Source organism: Peromyscus leucopus, chromosome 2 (genome assembly GCF_004664715.2).
Source record: "Peromyscus leucopus breed LL Stock chromosome 2, UCI_PerLeu_2.1, whole genome shotgun sequence".
NCBI classification, from domain to species: domain Eukaryota; kingdom Metazoa; phylum Chordata; class Mammalia; order Rodentia; family Cricetidae; genus Peromyscus; species Peromyscus leucopus.
The window spans coordinates 144257692-144280100 of NC_051064.1; the positions used below are offsets into that span (position 1 = coordinate 144257692).

General features: G+C 49.6%; 1 protein-coding gene across 1 annotated transcript in view; it reads right to left on the reverse strand.

Annotated features, from left to right (window-relative positions):
- Positions 1–6223: 6223 nt before the first annotated feature.
- Positions 6224–22409, reverse strand: part of Prdm2 (PR/SET domain 2) — a 111314-nt gene continuing 95128 nt past the window's right edge. The window contains exons 9-10 of the mRNA XM_028880663.2: positions 10325–10468; positions 6224–8270 (exon numbers count right to left, since the gene is read on the reverse strand). Coding sequence (XP_028736496.1) covers positions 8264–8270; positions 10325–10468 — 151 coding nt within the window. The 3' untranslated portion in view covers positions 6224–8263. The remainder of the gene's footprint in view (positions 8271–10324; positions 10469–22409) is intronic.

Below are 22409 nucleotides of genomic sequence, written 5' to 3' on the forward strand. Positions count from 1 at the left end.
CTCAGCCCTGCAATGCTGGGCTCTGATCTGGGCTGGTGCTCCAAGGCCTGGCCCATGAAACCTGAGCCTCTTCTATGGCCATGAACTTGAAGTGGAACAAAAGTCCAGAATCTGAATGCTCTTCCTGGGGGCTGGAGACTTATCTCCATGGTAACATTCCCATCTGAAGGAAAAACCAACCCTGAGGAGATGGGGAGAGCAGTGAGGGCAGGGATGGGCAAGTAAGAAACGTTAGCCATTGGACCCTCAAAAGCTCTTGTCCAGCTCCTGCCTAGTCCACATCCCCCAGCTGTGTGATGCTGGCCAGACGGCCCAATATCTCTAAACCTTTGGTGAGACGGCAATTGAGATGCCCACAAAAATGGGCTGTTGGAAACTGCCTGGAATACCACAGGGCTCAGTAAGTGGTCCCGTGCAATAGCTACCACCTGCCCAAACACTGAGTAGGTACAACCTGGATGCATTTCTTAGCTTGCCAAAACCACCTGCAAAGAGGAGCCAGTGGGCCTGTCCTGCTACCAAGAGCCTGTTCGGATGAAATGGAACTGTGTGAGTAGCTGATGGAGGGGAAAGTGGTCTAAAAAACCTGGTCATTGTTTTAATCCCAGCCTACTGGTTACTGTGCAGCACTTCCCTCCCAATCCAAACATTCTCTCCAAGAGTGAAAGGGAAGCCCACGAGACTCCAGAGGTAAAGCAAATGTCACACACACACATCTGAAAAAGCCAAGACTTGCAAGATTCTCAAAGGTCCCTCCCACCATGATCAAAAGCAACTTGGGGGAGGGGGAGGTGGTTATTTCATCTTACATTTTTGTGGTCCATCATCCAGGAAAGTTGGGGAAAAAAACCTGGAGGTAGAAACTGAAGCCGAGGCCACGGAGGGATACTGCTTACTGGCTTGCTCCCGCTGGCTTGTCCAGCCTGGTTTTTGTTGTTGTTTATAAGATTTATTTATTATGTATACCATGTTCTGCCTACATGCATGCTTGCAGGCCAGAAGAGGGCACCAGATCTCATTATGGATGGTTGTGAGCCACCATGTGGTTGCTGGGAATTGAACTCAAGACCTCTGGAAGAGCAGCCAGTGCTCTTAACTTCTGAGTCATTTCTCCAGCCCCCAGCCTGCTTTTTTTTTTATAGCATCCAGGACCACCTGCCCGGGGATGGCACCTGTCAGTTGTACCATCCACAGTAGGCTGGGCCCTCCCACATCAATCATCAATCAAGAAAATATCCCACAGACAAATCTGGTGGGGGAGGCATTTTCTCACTTGAGGTACCCTATTCCCAAATAACTCTAGCTTGTGTCAAGCCTACAAAACTAGCCAGCACATCACCTCTACAGACACAGTAAGCATCTTGGGGAAGAGACTCTGAGGAGCCCAACTGCTCAGAGGAGGCAGAGCTATCAGTAGACCTCTTAGACCTATGCGGCTGCCAGTAAGTAGTGCAAAAATCTCCAGGGTTGCAGCTTTCAGGCTCCATCAAGTGAACTGTCACCCATGCTGTGGTGGGCTTTTTGGAGATTCAGCTGCTCCTATGTCATCCCTGCTCCTGTAACCCCTCATTCATGCTCCTATTAGTAGCCTCGTTAACAACTCATTGGGAACAGCAGTGGCTCAGCAGCTAAGAGAACTGGCTGCTCTTGCACAGGACCCAGGTTCAAGTCCCAGCACCCATATGGCAGCACACAACCATCTGTGTCTCTAGTTCCAAGGGGTCTGGTCGCCCCTTCTGGCCTCCCCAGGTTTTGCATTCACATGGTGCACAGATGTGCATGCAGATAAAACACCCATTCACATAAAAAAATTAAATATAAAAAATAAAAACTCTCTGTTGAAGATAATTACAAATTTATTAGTATGTCTTTGAAATACCATACTCTCCTGTCATTTGTAATGTCAAAATGCACAATAACAAAATGATACTTTCATTTTTAATGACTGTGCTATAAAGCACTTTTAAATCTTCTGTGGAAATTATATAATCTCATTATTTTGCTGAGTGCTAAGTTTTAAAAATTCTAGCTTTCATTTTAGCTATGGAATCAAAAATGCATTGTTGCTGGTGTGATAGAAATATGTAAAGTTTAATGCAATATTAATTTCACCTCCTTTTGGTAAACATGTAAAAGAAGACAGAACAAAGTATAATAAACAGTGAAAAATTCACATTTTAAAAGAACAAAATTACCATTTAGGAAAAAGAATTCTAAATGATATTTAATACAAAAAATACATGAAAAACAGAAATAAAAAGCACTCCACCACTCAGAGAGATTGTGTTAACAATATTCTGATAACGTTCCCAAACCTGGACTTGGAAGCCTTTCCCTTTTACATCTCGTGACCTGATTATACAAACCATTTTCTATGCAGCTTTTTACACTTAACATTATAATCATGCAATTATAGCAAGTTATATAGGTTACCACCAACTTTAACATTTTTTCATTCCAGTTGCTTATTGACTTAGTTTCTTTTCCTACTGCGGTGATGAAATCCCTGACAAAAGCCACTGAAGAGAAAATGGGTTTATTTTGGCTCACAGTTCTAAAGGGATACAGTTCATCATGGCAGGGAGGCACAGCAGCGGCAGAGAAGACACAGACAGCAATTAGATCTGGCTGATCACACTGCAGCCACACTCGGGAAGCAGAAAGAGAACAGGAAGTGGGGCTAGGCTGAAGCCTCAAGACTCACCTTAAGTGACGTATTTCCTCCAGCAGTGCTCCATCTACTAGTTTCCTCAACTTTTACGGACAGCACTCCCAGCTGGGGACCAAGTATTGAAGCACACGAGCCTGCGGAGGCTCACCCAGACCACATAACAGTTATGCCATTGCTCTTAATGTGTGTAATACTCTGTGATATGGAGTGAGCCTTGTGATTATCCTCCATTCCGTTTACCCTCTGGTCCTGTTGAATCTGCTAAAACTAAGATTTTGTTGCAATTACTAGAAAGGTCCTAAAACTGACAGATCAGGACTGTATCCTGGCTCCAGCCCACAGGAGAGCACAAAAATCAGATGACAGCATGGTAACGGTGTCGTCTAATTATAGGTCAGATAAGTGCATGTGTTTCACAAAGTTTATTTGTCGTGATTTGGTAGCTTCTGGATCCCGGGAGAAGCTGAAACTTCAGCTCTGCGGCAGGTGCATGCAAAATGCTTCATGGATTAGGACATACATCTGCAGCATTCTTAGCTGAGAAGAGAGGAAAGGCAATATATGATAGCTTGCAAAAAACAGATGTTCCAAAAGAAGCTTCAGGACTATTTAGATCTTTCCCACAACACCGCCTCTTACCCAATAAAGGACTAATTTTGTCATCAAACTAAAAAAAAAAAAAAAAAACCTCAAGCTGGGCGGTGGTGGTGCACGCCTTTAATCCCAGCACTCGGGAGCCAGGTGGATCTCTGTGAGTTTGAGGCCAGCCTGGTCTATAGAGCGAGATCCAGGACATGCACCAAATGACACAGAGAATTCCTGTCTCAAAACAACAACACCAAAAAAAAAAAAAACAAAAAAAAAAAAACAAACAAACAAAAAACCCTCATTAGTTCACCAAGTTGGACTTTGGTGTAATCATTACTTTAGTCTGTTATGGGCTCCCTTTCTAGGATGAGTGAATGTGTGTTGCATCTCTCCCCAGGTGCCCAATATGGAGATCAGTTGAGACCTTATCAGCATCAGTCAGAGTCCCTGGGTCTCCTTCTCATCTAGGAAGCCCTGACAGTCCACTCCAAGCTCTCAACACCCACAAGACAGACTTAGCACCTCTCTTATCACGTTGAATGATGGTGTCCTAGTTAGAGAGCACAGTAACTCTTACAAAGAAAACATTAAATTGAAGTGGCTCACTTGCTGTTTCAGAGGTTCTTTCTATTATCGTCACGGTGGGGAGCATGGCGGCATGCAGGTAGACATTGTACTGGAGAGGTAGTCGAGAGTCCTACATCTTGCAGGCAACAGGAAGTCAACTGACACACTGGGCAGTATTCTGAGCATAGGAAACCTCAAAGCCCACCCCCACAGTGACACACTTCCTCCAAGGCCATAACCCACTCCACCAAAGCCACACCTCCTAATAGTGAGTGCCACTTCCTATGAGATCATGGGGGCCAATTACATTCAGACTACCACAAATGGTCTACTTTATGCTGTGTGAACTCTGCTGGCATTCTTCTTGCCACCACCAGTGTGGGGCCCCAGAGGGAGACCTGTGAACTCAGGCCTGCAGTCCAGCCAGGTCCAGGGATTCAGTGAATGGATTTCACCACGAGAAGAGGTTCACCTTCCCTTTCTACTTTGCTCCAGAGAGTGAGAGGTTGTGTGTGGTGACTAACTTCACACTGAATGGGTGGAAGTGGACGTGGGATCAGGCTGAGCCCAATTTCGAGGTCATCTATGAGGTTTTCAGATGAGAATATCACTTCAGTCTCAGAGGACTGTGGCAATATTGTGTTCCCCAAAATACTGTGCATCCTAATAAACTTACCTGGGGTCAGAGACAGAACAGCCACTAGATATAGGGGCCAGAAAATGGTGGCGCACACGCCTTTAATCCTAGCATTTCAGAGGCAGAGATCCGCTTGGATCTCTGTGAGTTCAAGGCCACACTGGAAACAGCCAGGCATGGTGACTCATGCCTTTAATCCCAGGAAGTGATGGCAGGAAGCAGAAAGGTATATAAGGCATGAAAACCAGGAACTAAGCTGGTTAAGCTTTAAGGTTTTTGAGCAGCAGTTCAGCTGAGACCCATTCAGATGAGGACAGAGAGGCTTCCGTTCTGAGGAAACAGGATCAGCTGAGAAATTGGCAAGGTGAGGTGGCTGTGGCTTGTTCTGCTTCTCTGATCTTCCAGCATTCACCCCAGTATCTGGCTCTGGGTTTGTTTTTATTAATAAGACCTTTTAAGATTCATGCTGCAGAGGACATCCTCAGTGTGTCTGGACTTGTCCAATCTATGGAGGGCTCTGAATAGAACAAATGTGATCAGGAGGAACTCTGCCCAGTCCCTGCCTGTCTTAGCATGAACTATCAACCTGACATAGCATAAAAATTCTTAAAGAGTCTCAAATGAGTCAATGTCTATGAGGTTGGTCTGCAGACATGTGCACAAGTTATTGTATTAATTGCTGTGGGCAGCCTGACCTACTGAGGGCCACATCATTCCCTAAACTGTGTAAGACAGCTACATAAGCCTGAGCCTGTGAGTGAGCCAGAACCATTCCTTCGGTTACTGCTCTGATTTCCCTCAGTGATGGCTCGTGACCCGGAAGTGTAATCCAAATATAAGCCCTATCCTGCCAACTTGCTTTGGACCACGTGCTTTATCATAGCAACAGGAAACCAGAACAGTAACCTGCTGAGGGGGCTGAGGCAGCTCACTTCCTCTCCTGCCCTGGGTCCCATGGGTCCCTGGTTCTCAGGCCATTGGACTCAAGACTGAATGGCATCTCTGCAGAGCTTCTTGGTCACCCCAAGCTTGCAGACAGCAGATCATGATGCCTCCCTTTTACACATATGGAAATCTATTTACCTCATTTCTCTGGAGATCCCTGACTTCTGCTTTTTAGAGTGTTTAGGTGAAAATATAGGATGTTTGACTCTTTCTATCATGTAGGATTTGGGCATCAGTGAAGGTCTGCTCTGAACACAATACAAAACGCTTATGTAAGTCTATTGTATCCAAAGCAAATTAGATCTCAATAAACAAAAATTTTAAAATATACTCTTAAAAGAGTATATTGGAGGGGCTGGAGAGGGAGCTCAGGGTAAAAGAGCAAGAGTTGCTCCTGCAGAGTACCTAGGTTCGATTCTCAGCACCCACATGTCAGTTCACAACCATATGTAACCCCAGTTCCATGGGATCTAGAACCTTCATCTGGGTGCAGTGCGCCTGCACACATCTCTCTCTCTCCCCTCCTCCCTGCTCCCCTCCCCCCCCACACACACACACGAGGAAGAGGGTATTGCGATCTCAAGAGGCTGTCCAGTCTTAACAGAATACGGTAACTTACGGTCTGGCAGAATGGGAAGGGACGTGAAGGTAGAGAAATCTTGTTCAACACGAGGCCATCCCCACCACTGGCCTCGTAAGCCTCTGATTTTCTCTGTTCCTAAGTCAGAGTCTACCCCACCTTTGCTCCGCCAGCCCAGAATCCACCAATGTGGAAGACCAAGTCTGAAAATGGAAAATGACCATGACCACACCGGTGTTTCACAATCGCTCCGCACTTTTATTGTTCACTTTCTTCACATGGCAGATACAGAACTGTCTTCGCGCGTGGCCTAGGACCATGCTGGAAGACCTCCACTGACCAGGAAACACCACTCATGACAATACTTTCTCCTTGTTTTCCTGACAATCTGGGAAGTGTTGATGGGTGACCCAGCACAATTTGCACATGCAGAGAGAGAGGGAGAAAGAGAGAGAAAGAGAGAGACAAAGAGAGGGAGAGAGAGGGAGGGAGAGAGAGAGAGAGAGAGAGAGAGAGAGAGAGAGAGAGAGAGAGAGAGAGAATCCCCCAAAAGCCCAGCAACACTTTCCAGAGTTTTCCAAAGTCTGACTGAAAGCCGCTTGCCAAGGCTTTGGGTTCGTGAGTTTTCCTGGCTGGCTGGGAGAGGCTGAGCTAGAGTCCGTGTGATCAGCTGTGGGGCATCCTGTGTCTGTGGGGTTAGCAACAGCCATGAGTCCATGCTTGCAAGGATTAACTGCAGGGTGTGGAAAAGGAAAATCCCAGTTGAAGAAATAAAAAAGGGAACACCAGAGTTTAGCTGGGTGGGTGAACAGGAAAACTGTAACACTGGACGATGATGGATGTTTGTCTGCCCGTGTGAGTCTCTAGGGACGCTTTTTCCTGGACCAGTCAGTCCCCTTGCTGCAGCCAGTCGACTGATTAATTAAATAACACACGTTATAAAACTTTAAAAATGGAGCATTTACAGTCGGGGCCATAAATACGTGCTTTTAAAAGTGTCTACATACATATTTACAGAGTTGTAAGATCAACCATAGTAGCCCTGAAGAAGAAAACCCCTTCCACGTGTGACAACTCTCCCAAGTTCTGTCCTCCCACTTCGACATGTTGGGACCAGAACGGAGCTGAGGAAACAGCACCAAAAATGTCTCAGGCATCCTCCGCCCCAAAGGCACAAAACCCAAGAACCTCAGTGACCCAGGTGCGAACTCTGAGCTCAGTCCCGTGTTTCCCCCAGACTCCAACTGTCCACCAGAGCAGGGGTCAGCGGGAGGTGAAAATCACCCGGTCACACTCCTGTTCTGTTTTCTTTAACCCGACCATATTTTTCTTCATTTCCCTTTTTACAATTTTTTCTTTGCTTCCCTTCGCAGCTAACTTGAAACGTCCAGATGCTAACAGTAGAGGAGGTCGGCCACGTGAGACAGGGGAGGGCACAGGAGAGCCACGCCTCCACCTCAAAGTCCCTAACCACTGCTTCCTCTCAACAAGAAAGCAGGTCTGAAAACCGCTGGGCGGGCGCAGAGTCTGCCTCCCGGGTGCACGGGCTCTAGGGTTCCCTGCAGAGACTTCAGAGCAGTGGACTCTGGAACGTCAAAGGAGAAAATGACTTGAAAGCTGGAGGCTCTGGTTGCTTAGGGAGAAAGGGGGTTTCCAAGTGCGGGGGCCAAGGTTCAGGCTCAGCCCTGATGGATCTATATGCTATTTGCTATTGATTCCCAGAGACAGTGTGAGGAGAATGTTGGTGAGGGAGGGGCTGGCATGAAGGGGAGCTCGGCCTCTGAAAGGTCATCCTTAGATAGGATGCCTCTCCACCCCTCAGGGCCAGACTGAAGCCCCAGTGACGGCAAGCGACAGCTCAAGAAGCACAAAGCAGGGTCAAGGAACTCTTTAAAAAATTGCATAGAAGGAGACGCCCCTCCGGGCAGGATGGCTGCACCACAGAGCACGGTTCTGGGCCACGTCCAAGGACAGCTGGAGGATGCTGCGAAGGCTACTGCCTTCCTGCTCCCGAGGCTGGGACCTTGGCTTGAAGACCACATGCATGCACCAGCACACACACATGCATGCACACATTCATATTCTCTCTCTCTCTGTCTCTCTCTCTGTCTCTCTCTCTGTCTCTCTCTGTCTCTCTCTCTGTCTCTCTCGCTCTCTCTCTCGCTCTCTCTCTCTCGCTCTCTCTCGCTCTCTCTTGCTTTCACAACTGGGAGAGGTCAGTACTCTCTGCAGGGCAGAATGCTGGTCCCTTTGGCTTCACTGATTCCAGGTCACTTCAGGTGCTGGGGAGAAACAAAGAGAAAATAACAATGGTCACATACTCACTGCCTTCTGTGGCTGCTCATGTTTCCCTGTTTAATTATTCTATTAAGCAGTTTAATAAAGTATAAAAGACATATAAAAGCCCCATTTGACCAATTTTCATAGCATATATTCTGCATTAGATAAAGATGTAGACTATGACCCCAACCCACCCTGAGCCATCCCTATTTAAGGATATCTCCCCCCAGATAGCCATCATCCTGGTTTTTAATCACTTTATGCTCTTGCCTGCCTTCCTTCCTTCCTTCCTTCCTTCCTTCCTTCCTTCCTTCCTTCCTTCCTTCCTTCCTTCCCTCCCTCCCTCCCTCCCTCCCTCCCTCCCTCCTTGTTGTGACATATTTGGTTACACTGTGTAAAGATATGTCACTCTGATTGGTTTAATAAAAAGTTGAATGGCCAATAGCTAGGCAGGATTTCCAGGTACAGAGGATGCTTGGAAGCTGAAAGGTGGAGAGACAAGGAGATGCCAAGAGATGGAGAACAAGCAAGACATGAAGGAGGGGAGGTACAGCCTCGAGCCACGTGGCAGCACATAGATGAGAAGGTTGGGTTAGTTAGAAACCAGCCTAAGCGATCAGTCCAGTTTCATGATTAGTAATAAGTCTGTGTCATGATTTGGGAGCTGGCTGGTAAGACAGAGAAAGATTCACTACCCTGCCTTCCTCGCCTTCCTCCCCTTCCTTCCCCATGATGCTAAGAATTGAACTCAGGACCTCCCACATTCTAGGCAAGCACTCCACCACTAAGCTACATCCTCAATCCCCTTTGAGACCATTTCACAATGTGACCCAAGGAGGCTTCAAATTCAGAAATCCCCCTGCATCAGCTTCCCAGGTGTCTGGAATTATAGGTCTCCACCACCTAGCTCATTTTTTTTTTTTTTTTAATTTAAACACACCGAATTGACTATGACTAGCATCTATACCTTTGTGCTTCAGTTTAGCGTGTCTGTGAAGTTCTGGGCATGCAGCTACAACTCTGTGTATATGAGCAGGCTGTATTTCTGTCTGTCTGACCATGTGGCTGTAGCTCTGTCCATCTGCTGCTTTACAATATTCTCTTGGGGGAACATGCACATTGGTCCCTTGGGTCCACTGCTAATGAACAACACGGAGCCCCTGAGGCAGACAGCACAGATTCTCATGCAACATGGAGGAAACAGAGACTCAGAGAGGACCGGCTTTTCATGAGATCATAGGGAGCGTGGGTCTTCAGGGAGTGACCTTCTCTCCTGCAGTGGGCAGCTCTCCCTCCCTGGGTGCTATCACTTACAGCCCACTGTCCATGCTGGAAGTCAGAGGACCAGAGTTCTGACACACGTTCTCCCCGTCAGTTTCCCTCGTGAAAAAGGAGGGGGCCGACCTGCAGGTATCTTCCTGAGCTGAGATTCTATGCCATGGACTTTAGAGACCTTTCTGTACCCATGTCTAATAGTGCTCTACAGTGAATCTCGTCTCTCTGAAAGCCCTGTGTTATAAGCAGACCCTTTAGTGTAACGGATCAGGACCGCTTGGCAATAATTAGGGCCCCAGCAAGTGAGGACACAGTAAGAAGGAAGATACTGGCTACAGTCCAGGAATTGGCAGGTCTAGTTTGAGCAGGCGCATTTGCAATGATCTTATGGTTGGAATGGCTGTGCTACACAATTTTAAAATAAGCACTTGATTGCCTGAGTCTGGGATGACATAGCAAAATACCACCAACGGGCAACTTCAACAGCGTTTGTCCCTCACCGTTCTGGAGGCTGCAAGTCCCCATTTGCACACGTGGAAGTGGAGACTCCGAGACAACTGATAGCCAGTGGATGGCAAAGCTGGGGTTTGAACCCTGGCGGTCCAGAGTCTATATGCTAAGCCACAAAACTCATGCCTGCCGAAGGCCCCAAGCCAGCCTGGAGGGCCCTTGGCATGCCATCTCTCCCACTCACCCACCCACCCACCCAAGACCTACCTCAGACCCCATCCCCAAGACCCAAGAGCCACCCTGATGGTGCCAGGGTGCCTCTGCCTCCTACCTGTCAGGGAGCAGACAAAAGTGCCTACTCTTTGAAGAAGGGTCCCTGGAACTGAGCTGCTGCTGCGCCCTTGACCTTTCTGCATTGTCTGGTGATGTAAGGGCTGCTGAGGAGGCGCATCGGGACGCCAGGCGGAGACTGTAGCTGTATGGAAAGGAACAGCACAGGTCATCATCAGGAACCAGTTTTGGGTCTCTGGCATCACTGAAGGTACACACAAGTCTTTGCTGCCTGTATCTCCCAGGCCCAAGCAAGATGGCATTTCCTTTCATGCCAGGGGAGGGGTGATGGGACTTCCTAATGGAAATGTAAGCCCAGGCCTCTTTGACATGGTAGAGCTTTGTGTTTTATGGCCATCTATTAAATGGGATTCATTTTTTTTCAAGAACAACTATTTTTTGGTTCCCACCCATCACTCACCCTCCTCTTCTTACACCTAACTAACTTGTGTTCAGCTGGGTTTCCACCTTCTCTGGGAACCCTGGCCTCCTGTGAGTGCACCCCACCCCTCCCGCCATGTCTCCCATCGCAGCGCTCAGCACACTGAATGAACTACTATTGTAGACTACAGGAGCTACCGTCCTCCTGAGCACTAAGAGCCCAAGGTCACATCTTCTTAGCTGCGGCTGCTCCACCGTTGGCTTAGCACAACAAAAATAGGAGTGGCTAGATGTGCCTGTAACTCCAGCAACCCAGGAGGCTGAGGCAGGAGGATGGTGAAATTGGGGCTAGCCTGAATTATATTATATAGTGAGACTCTGTCTCAAAGTGAACAAATGGCTAGAGGGTGCTCACTTCATGCCTGGGTGTTTCATGTAGACCAGCTACCTTCCTTTTCATACAAGCCGCTGAGTCAAACCCTTATTGTCTTGAATTCACAGAAGGGGAAATGGAGGAACAGAGAGCCCAAGGATCATCGTCAACTGTCTCTCTGGGCACAGAACAAGGGTGGCCGAGCAGGGACTGGGTGAGAGTGGGCTCGTGAGGTGCAGAAGGCAGAAGTGGGCGGGGCCAGCACTTCTCTACTCCACTTGCTTGGAAGCTAACAGTGCTTGGGAGAGCAGGAGATGGGAACAAGATCCTCCCTGGGGCTGGCCAATAGGAGGGCGGGAGTCAGTACTATTCAACCGGACATGATTTTGGCAATGTGTGGAGATATCTGGGTTGTCATAACTGGAGAGGTGGGGACTGCTGTCTGCATATGGTGGGCAATGCTCAGGAAGTTATGAAACATCCCACAAAGCACAGGGAAGCAAAGAGCTAGGCAGCCAAAGCCTAATACAGTAGACTAATACCCCTGAGCCACAAGGGCTCTGCTCCAAGACACCCTGTGCACACTGCCTACCTAGAACAACAGAGAGTACTAAGCCCAGTATACACTATGTCTATTCCTGTACATACGGCTGTGACTTAGAGATCAAGTGAGCCAGGCCTGGTGGCTCATGCTTGTAACCCCAGCACCCGGGGGCAGGAGGATCACCCGGTGTAGCTAGAGTTTTCCTGCCTTGCCCACAGTCAGGACAAATCTTTGTCACCCGCCAGTCCCACAGCCGCTCAGACCCAACCAAGTAAACACAGAGACTTATATTGCATACAAACTATATGGCCGTGGCAGGCTTCTTGCTAACTGTTCTTATATCTTAAAGTAACCCATTTCTAGAAATCTATACCTTGCCACGTGGCTCGTGGCTCACCAGCATCTTCACATGCTTCTTGTGCTGGCGGCATCTGGCAGTCAGTCCTTCTGCCTTCCTGTCCTTTTATTTCTCCTCTCTGTTAGTCCCGCCTATCCTTCCTGCCTAGCCACAGCCGATCAGGTTTTATTTATTGATCAGAACAACTTGACATACAGACCATCCCCCAGCACAGCCAAGTGCAGACCATCTCAGACACCTGCACTCAGGCCCATGGTCCTAATCATCCTCTATGCGGACCTGCTGGGTAACGCCACAAAGAACCCAAGAAGGGCTCCCACAGGACATACAGAACATCCCACAGCAACCCGGAGTTTGGGGTCTGCCTGTGCAACACAGTTCAACAGCCTGGGCTAGAGTAAGAACTCTGAGCGTTTCCGTTAACATCTCATCGCACGTTCAGCTTCCCTCTGAGAAGCAGCCTTGACAGCTCCTCTTTGGCACTCCTGTTGCCGCCCTTTCTTGGATATCTGTCAAACATTTCAAACCAGGCCCTAGACACCAAAATCCTGCGGGCCCCACCTCCTTGCCTAGAGGCCCTCTCCTCCCAGGCAGCAGCAACCACAGCCATTTCCACAAGGGGGCACACTTTCTCCCCAGCCCAGGACATCCACCCTGGTGTTTCTCAGAAGCAGAGGAAGGGCCCTCTGTTTTTACCCCAGGCATGTCTGGCATAAACGGAAGACAATTTCAGCCACATTCACAGGGCCCCTAGGAATCCCATATTCTTTCTCTCTGGATCGTCCGTCCCACGAGTCAGGAAAAGCAAATGATTCTACATTCATCTTAGAGATGAAAAAATGGAGGCATGACTCAAGGACAGGGGCTTATTCTTGGGGTGACAGAGGCCAGGCCTTGCACTCCAACTGTGGTAGACACCGGGTCACCACCTTGATGTCTCCTATGAGGACTAGGGTAAGAGTCATCTACTGGATAGACTCCTTCTTGATCCTGAGAGGTTGAATGCCTACCAGTGTCTCCGGAATGAGCTGGTCCTCTAGCTATGGATCTTACCAGTTCTTGAGCCTGGCTGCAGGTAGTTACCATCATGACTTGGGGTAAGCTTGGGCAGCTGAGGTCTGAACTAGCTCTGACTCCAAGCCTGTCACCTCTGAGCTCAACATCCTCTCCAGGTGACCTCATCCACAACCTCCTAGAGATGACCCCAGTGTCCAGGCCCAGACCACACCTGGCTGTAGCTTGAGTCTCAATCAAGCACCATTTCTATGCAGAGAGGGGGGACATTACCTGGACAGCTGAGAAACCCCTTAAATTTGGATCCTGACCTCAACTTGTGATACATTCCTTGTCTCTTTTTCTTGGTGACGGGTACTCTCTTAACACCCTGAAAGCCAGACCCATGGGAGTCTTCCGGTCCCCTCCTCTGCCGCTGCCGGGCTCTATCTGGGTCACGTTCCTCCCTGTCACCACCACGGACCACCTTTCCCCAGGTCTCCTGCAATGTGCCTTCCTCACAGGGCCTTGCATGGCCACACTGGCTCCCCTCCCGTCAACGGACAGCAGAACTGTGATCTTTCCCCCAAAGCGCACACTGGATCCTGACAGCCCTTCACTGCACCTACCCCTCCCACTACTCTCAGGACAAGCCCACCTTCTTTCATAGGTAGGGTCTGCAGGGTCCAGCCCTACTGACCTCACAGCCTACCTCGGTCCCTTCAGGGCTCAGTGATTCAGCTAACCTGGGCAGAGGGCTTGGTAGCAGCTGTTTGGGGACGGCAAAGAAACAGTCATGTTCCTAAGATTTCCATTCAAGTGATTGACTTTCCTGAAAACCAAGGTGCAGAGGGAGTGTGGGGTGGACTCTCTGTGCTACACACACACACACACACACACACACACACACACACACACACACACACAGAGGGGTGCATCACTTGTAGCATATGCAAGGTGCCTTCCGGAAACAAAGTCCAGGGAGCTCATACACCATGCAAGCCCACCCCAATCTTTAGACAGACAGGATGGTGCAGATGCCACAGACAAAGCTCTTTACCCACGTCCGGCTCTTGGAAAAGAAGACTTTTCACTTATGGCAGGCAGGATGCATTCATCCCCTCAGGCACCTTTTACATCTCCTGTGTACTTTGCCTGGCTGTCCCTCCTGCGTGACACTCTTCCCCACAGACAGTCATGTGACTCCCATCCCTTCTCTAGGCCTTTGCCCAGATGTTTTCTGGTTAAAAACTGGACCCAACCCCTCCTTAGGAGATAGGTGGCTAATGGCTGCCAGGGGACCGGGAGACATTTAATTCAGTGGCGTAGCCATGGTAAGGTGACCGTGGTCCTGTAAATAATCTTCACTCATGCTCCTGTAAGCACCCGCAACGACACCCAGTGGGTCTCAAAAAAAAGCAGAAGTGAAGAGAAAGGGACCAGTGGGAGCCAGAGAAGGGGAAGAGAGGACAATGGGGATGAGTATGATCAAAATACACTCCACACACATACGAAAATGCCATAATGAAACCCATTATCATGTAACTGCGCATAACTAATACATGCCAACCACCTCCCCAGCATCGAGGCTGTTGCCCTACAGATGTCCTAGGGCCTGTAGGGAACAGTTCTGTGTCCAAGGGAATTGGGTGCTAGGGCCCAGGCCTCAGGTTCCCAAAGGACCACGTTCCTTTTCAGCTCCCAGGAATCGGTGTGAAAGAAATCCAGGTAAGATGGTATGTCCGGGAGCAAGGAGGGGTGGGGAGAGAGGAGGTAAGAGGTGATGGGGCAGAGAGAGCAGCCAGGAGCTAAGGACAAGTCTCAGGCTGTCAGCAACACACGGGCCCTGAGGGACTTGGTCTGCTTGTTTGTCCTGGGTGCCTCCTATGAGGTGATGGAGCCCCAGCGGGTGCCTTAAGCAGCACCAAGCCTTGGGAGCTGGGGAGGAGGTGAGGTCACAATACCTGGAGCTTCTCCTCCCTGGTGCTTTCTCAGGGACAGGGGAGAGCTGAAACCAAGGTGAAGAAGGAAAGCTACATCAAAAACACAAACTACAGAAAGAGAGTAAAACTCAAACGGGCTGTGGGGTGGGGCCCAATTGGTAGGGTGCTCGCCTGGCTTGATGGAAGTACCACACAAAACCCAATGTGGTGGTGCACGTTGTCATCCTAGCACCTGCTAGGGGAGGCAAGACGACCGGGTCAAGGCCATCCTAAGCTACAGAAGGAGTTCGAGGCCACCTTGGGCCACCTGAGACCCTATCCCAAAATAAGTAAGTAGAAGATGGGTAATTCTATCAATAAATCATTTTAAAAAAATAAACAACTTAAAATGGGCAAAAGACACCAAATCACTGAGCAAATTTCAAATAAAAACGGTTAAGTGGCATAGTAAAAGAACAGCACATATTGTCACCTTCACTGGCCAGACTGAGGTAGCCTTTGCAGGAAAAGGAATGTGACAGGCCCCAAAACAACCCCCAGTGCCCCACACCACGGATGCCCCGCCCACAACTGAAACCTGTCCGCTAGGCCCTTCTTGAAGCCATAGTCCCAGACCTGGTGCATACAAAGACCACTGCCCAGCACAGCAGGGGACCGGAAGCATAGCACAGGACCTAGGGTGTCAAAGCCTGGCTCCCCGGACACTGTACACACGCACAAAGCAAACACACACACACACACACACACACACACACACACACACACACACACACGACCCCTCAGGCCTTAATGATCGAGTGATCACTATGGAGAGAAAAGAGGCCAAGGAGGGAGCCCCAGAGTGTGCAGAGGCAGGTGAGGGCTGTAAAGTGAAGAGGAAGGCTTCAGATGTAGCTTGTGTGTGAGCTGCCCAATATGGATCTCGAAGACACTTGGCTCTTATAGGTGGGAAGAGCATGTGCAGAGGCCCTGAGGTGTGGCGTTGTCTAAAACACCAGAGAGGTGGAGAGGAGCAGACGGGAGGATCTTGTAGGCTCTGTGGGAGATGAGCGCTTGCTTGTCCCTGATGTGACAGCTGTGGGTTTACAGGGACAAAACTGGGGAGACCAACTAGGAAGAAGTGCTGGAGGTCTGGCCTTTTCCGACTACTGGAGGCTGAGCTGTGGGAAGCGGCAGGTTTGCACACACTGAGGCCATGGCAGAGGGAAGCCTGACCTCTAGCAATGTCAGGGCTGAACCTAGGGGTATGAAGAGAGTATGCAGTCCAGCTTAGCTCCAGAGCAGGATGTGTCCATCCTGCTGACACGGGTAGGGGACTCTAGGGACAGCCAGGCCAAGGCATGCTCGCCAAGGCGTGAGGGTGCCTGCTGGGTTCCTGCCTGGCCTTCCCCTGGCTCACATCTTTCTTATGCAGACTATGCTGGGTCTCACATCAGATGCCTTACCCAACTCCATACCTATGTGACAGTTCATTGGGAATCAGTATTGGATATTCTGTATTATGCCAGAGGTAGAGAGGAAAGACAAAGGTGAGGGAAGACAAGCCTGAGACGCTGAGAATTCCTGTGGACTGAACTGAAGGAGCCACTTCCAGGAATGCTGGTCAGTTGGCACTGTGGGCCTCTCCCATTCTCAGGCTGGGAGCCCAGCAACAGAACTGGAGGACAGGCCCACACTCAGGCCTAACTCTGAAGGCCTCCAAAAGATGCCACAGGAGACTCACCTGCAAAAGGAATATTTCAAGAGGGGGTGGTGGTGTGACGGCAACATTTATGAGCTAAACACTGGGGGTGGGAGAGGGTGCTATTTTAGGTCCCTTGCTGGAGTTCTTTCAATCCTCTGCACTGCAAGGCAGGGCTGCCATGACCTTGCTTTATGGGGGAAGAAGAGGTTCAGCTTGGTAAAGGCAGCAGTTGTCAAAGTTTATAGGGAAGCAGATCAAGATTTGAATCCAGAACCATGTGCTCCCAAGCCAATGTGCACCCCTGATACAGGCCTCACAGTAGTGGAGATGAATGGTGCTTCAGGGTGGGGTTCCTCTTCCCTAGAACAGCTGCACAGACTCTGGAGAAGCTGGGTCTGCTTTGAAATGGCCCTGTCCAAGCTCAGAGGAAGCCAGGAACAAGCTAACTCAGGTGCTCAAGGGAAATCCTGGGATGCTTAAAACACTCAAGACTGAGCTCACAGCCAGACATTTGAACTGGCCCCCATCCCCGCACCCCCACCCCCGCCCCCAGCTCAGCACTGGGATTTTGAGAGCAGGCTCTGAGAGCTGGTGAGCTCTGTACTTCTGCTCAATGTGAGGTCCACAGTCTGGCAGCACAGTAACCATGAGGCAGGTGGGACCCTCATTCCCAATAGCCCTGGGCCACAAGCTTTAAAGGAAACCGGAGGGGAAACATGCTGAAGATGTGGGGACCTGTGGCTGGGGACACATAGGTATGAGGCTCTGATCTGGATTAGGGCTGGTGTCTAGACTATCTGTGAATAAAGTGCCTCTGTGCAGACGTGGGGAGGAAAACACAGGTGGTCCTTGGGAGCAGAAAAACACTGGCCCTCTGGGGTGGCCAGATGGCTCAGCAAGTAAACAATACTTGTGATGAAAGCCTGAGTCCCTGAGTTTGATTCCTGAAAGTCAGATGCAATGGCGAACATCTGTAATGCCGGCACTCCTGCAGGGAGATGGAGGAAGGAGACAGGAGACTCACCTGGATGCTCACGATGTGGAAAGTTACCTTCTCGGACCCATACATACATCATGGAATGAGCACACCTGTAAAATACACACACACACACACACACACACACACACACACACACACACACTTAAATTAAAAAATTGCTGGGCCTGGAGGGCTGTGATTTCTTAAGGTTGTGACACCTGAGATCTCTCTGGTCCTATGATGCTGGGGCAAGCTACAGTTGACATGGGGATCTGGCAAGCACAGTGTGAACTCTTTTATGGGTCTCTTTATTTAGTATCGCCTTTAACACTGTTAAGATGGTCATGCCCTTCTTAGGGCTCAGGGGACAGGAGCAGAAGGGTTCCGACCACCTCTCCACTGACAATTTCCCTTCCTTCCCAACAGGCCCAGCAAGGACCTCTTGCTCACCTAAAAGATCCATCTATTAAGCTCTGCCTTGTTGGGGCTTCTGGGTCAAACCTGTTTGGTCCGAACTTGAAATATCCAGTACGTGGCAAGCTCCTAACACCTGACCCAGTTAACAGGAAGGCCGACAGGGCAGCCAAGCCTGAGGATCTCAGCCAAGGAAGCTACCAGTGGGGAAACCTGTATGGATGCCTCCCTTCCGCTAGGACAAAAGAGGCCAGCCTAGTTCATGGTCAGACCAAGAAGCTGAGCCAGAGGGCGCAAGGAACTTGGTCAAAGCAGTGCAGTGTGCTGCTCTTGGGAAGGGGGCTGTCATTGGCTTCGGAGTCATCTGGGCAAAAGCGGGTGGAATGTAACCCTAGGAACACAGAGGGAAGCTTGGGAGTCAGGTAATGGTCCTGACTGGATGAACTCTCCCTACCAGCTGAGCCCAAACGCTCCATTTGCAAAGAAGCCAAAGGGCAGCCTGTATCCGTCCACTTCCTGCCCACGGGGCCATCACTGCCCTGGAAGGGACAAATCCACAGCAGGCTCTCTATGCAGTCACACCTACAATGTGCAGGTTCCCACTCCCAAGAGTGAAATTCACTCATTGCCAGAGTCCTCTCCGGAACATGGGACATGTGAACACATCTGCAGCTTCAGACCTCTCCCACAGATCCCCTACTCCACTAGTGCTGCCCTTTAGTTTCGGGGACAGGAATCCCTGCTCTACAGGAATCCTGCTACTGCCTATGACACGCGCAGCTCAGGCAGAGAAGCCTGAGCCAACATGAGAATGATCTCCCCAACCTCCTCCTCTCCACATCTCTCTCCTGTGACTTCCAGACTCGCCTTCTCCTCCAATTAAGTCAGAACACACAATTTACAAAGAAAAGCCAAGAAGAAAATAAATATATGTGCCAGGAATGCTGATAGAAAATTAGGTTCCCAGTGTGGGATCATCTAGAGAAGGACAGTCTCCCAGGACATCACATGGAAACACTCTTTTCAGTGACAGTCCTTTGGAGATGTGAGACATCACTAGCACCTGTCTTTGAAAGCTGAGCTTTAGCCAAAGATGTTAAAAGATGATGAGGTCAGCACCAGGGGCAAAGCAAGGCTCAACCCTTCACAGGATTTGCTGTTGTTGGTACAAAGGTCTCGTAAGAGTCACGTGGCATGAGTGTTGGCTCCGGACTCCAGAACTTGGCGTCAGATGCCAATGTTGAAGATGGTTCATCACAAGAACAAGCCCAAGGCTGATCTTACACAGCTGAGCGGCTCATGTAGGACTTTCTGCTCCCGCCTCCGCAGAGAAGCCCATGTTCCTGGCTAGTGTCCTAGACACAGGGCTGACACTGTCACTGGAAAGGCACGCTTACCATGTGATTGCATGGGCATTAGTCAATGGGAAAGGAGCTGCCAAAGAGCAGGGATATTATGGGATGGGGGCCAAGTTCCACCTCCAGCTTGTGTGCCTTCCCCCAAAGCCCTCACCCTGTCTGGCGCCAACCTCAACAGTTTAACCTGCTCCACACACTGGAGATGATGTGGCCTCAGGTCGTTCTTCCCACCCTGAGCTGCTCTACCAGCTCACTGGGTGGAGACCTTCCAGAAAGGCTCCTCCTGGTTGGGACAGACAACTCGGCCAGTTAGACGCTACTCAGTACTTGCGGAGCCCAAAGGCTTGCAGCTAGGTGGAGGCAGGTATAGAATGAACAACACTCCCCCCCCCCAAACTTCCTTCCCCTTATCTGCCCTAGCTAATGGGACTTGTTTGTTGGAATTTAATCCTCACCAAGAGCTGTGAGATGGGTATGCCAGCCTTTCAGAGTGGGTAAGCACCTTGCTGTGGAGCACAGACACCTGGCCCCAAAAAATCAGGATTGAAGCAGTATAGACTCCTAAGGATAGCAGGCAGCTTGTTACTGACCTAACTTGTTTTCCCCATTGGCACTATGGGATGTAGCTGTGAGCAAGGATCAAACACTGCATGGGGGGTGGGGGTGGGGGGTGGTGTGGAGATGGATGGATGTTCTCCAAGATGAAGAGGAAGAACATACGATTTAATTGTGCGTGTGCTCACTTGCATGTGAAAGACAGGGGGCACACTTAGGTGCTGTCTGTTTGGTGCTGTTCACCTTGTTTTTTAAGACAAGATCTCGCCTTGGCCTAAAGTCACCAAGGATACTTGGCTAGCTGGTCAGGGAGCCCCTGCCTGCCCAGTGCTGGGACACAGCTGAGCAGTCACACTGCACTTGTTCTCATGAACAAGGCTACTTTCATTACTGACTCCCGGGAAGCAAACACTGGGCTCAGGATTTACAGAAGCATCGAGCTGTAACTGTTGATTACAGTACGCTGGGGCGACACCACAGGCAAATGAGTCTCAGCTGTCATTCTGTCCACAGGTCGTGTCATAGCAAAAGGTCAGAGTTTTTCTGGGACCTTCCCACTCTCCTAGCTCCTTGCTTCAACTCCTTAGGCAACAGTGGACACGTGACACCCAGTGACTTAGGAGAGCTGTTTCCTTCATCTGCAGCATTACCCTTTGATTCTGTCAGCCGCTTCATTACAGCAGCTCTGACTCACAGGTGCGATGGAGAAATCACCAAGGTAGGTGACACTAGGCTGTGGACTAAGGCTTTGGAAACAAGTCCAAACACAGCCCTGCCAAGTGCGTACAGCATTGTGAAATCAGCCAACGCAGACATCAACAAGAAGGGGCTTCCATATTCTGGGTGAAAATCTCAAGACAAGAGGAGTGGGGTCCCCTGCAATGCATTCTGGGTGGCTGCTCTGAAAAGGGAGCCCGTGGATGTCTAGTGTCAGGATAAAGTGGGAGATGGTCCGATTTCTAGCTCCCAATGCTAGAACAACATAACAGAAAACTCTGCGAGCCTATGTGGGTAGCTCAACTCCCGAGGCGTGGCTGAGGCCAAAACTTGCCTGTAAGGACTCAGGTCTGTGCTATGGCACCAGAGTGGGCTGTAAAGAAAGAAGCCAAGCTTACTAGTGCCTCTGAATGAACGAATGGTGTTTCGCTGTTCTGACGGCACCTACAGTCTCTGCTGTTTACTGATCAGCTGTCATGTTTTGTATGCATGTACACGACTAAGTACACACATGGGTGCATGTGAAGGCCAGAGGACAAATCTGAGTGCCAGCCCTAGAGATACTGTCCAGTCCTCTGAAATAGGTAATTCTCATCGGCTTGGAGCTTGTCAGTCAGGTTAAACTGGATGGCCACTGAGCCCTAGGGAATCCACCTGTCTCTGCCTCCTGGTGGGTTCTGGGGATTGAACTCAGGTCTCTGTGCTTACAGGGCAAGTACTTCAGCCACTGAGCCATCCTCCCAGTGCACACCATGAATGGTTACCCTAAGGACTGCATATTGAGGAACTATCCCTTCAGCCAGGTCTGTCATGGCATAGCTCCCCAAAGGGGCCTCTGCCTCTCACTAGATTTTAATCATTTCCACAGCTCCAAGAGTCACACTTTAACCCAAAACTTCAGTACTTTCACCACGAGACCTGTGAAGTGGAGTAGCTCTCACACTTTAACCAGCCCTAAACATTTTTTTCTTCCATTATCCCACAAGTACTGAGTCTGTGTAGGAGCTTGGGCTGTGGCAGGTGCTGGGGAAGCATGGGAATGGAGGATGCTGCACCAAGCCAGCCCAAGTAATGACTCAAGTTCCTGTTTCCTCCTCGGGAAAATTCAAAGGACAGACAAGCCTGAGAACTCTCAGTTCTACCTCAGCTCTGACTTTCGGAGAGTCCTGGACTTTGAAGCTGCCCCTAACTTACCTGCCACTAGTGGGTTATAAAGACAGAGGAAATGTATGTGAAAGCACCTGAGAACTGAACAACACTCTATACCAACAGAGATGGCAAAAGCAAGAGGAGTGCTGAATGACAGCTGGGAGGAAATTACACAAGAGTAATATATATCCTTTTAGGATGAAGGGACTCTGTAGTCTGGTTATGGCTCACTTGGGAAGCTAATTTCAAAGTCCCAGGGGTTACCGTTCAGTATATTTGGAACCTTACATAAACTTCTCGGGGGGGGGGGCCGGCACACAGTCACAAAATGGTAGTCTCTTAACTACCGTTAACAAGTTAACAAGACCGTTCATGCTCAGCAAAATATTACCCTCACCTAAGCAGGTGTCAGACACAGCTCGGAATGTCACCACAGTGAGACACTGGCTGGCAGTGTCACTAACGGGCTCCATCTCTAAGTTTAAAAGATGCTTTAAAGAATGTAAATGTTGTTCACAATAGTGATGGAAGTCATTCTGTGCAGCAGTTCATCACCATGCCTGGGTTCAAACCCAACACCACTGAGGACAAGCAGCACAAGAAGCTTCTTCAGCAGCCCCCTCCCTCCAAAAGTCCCT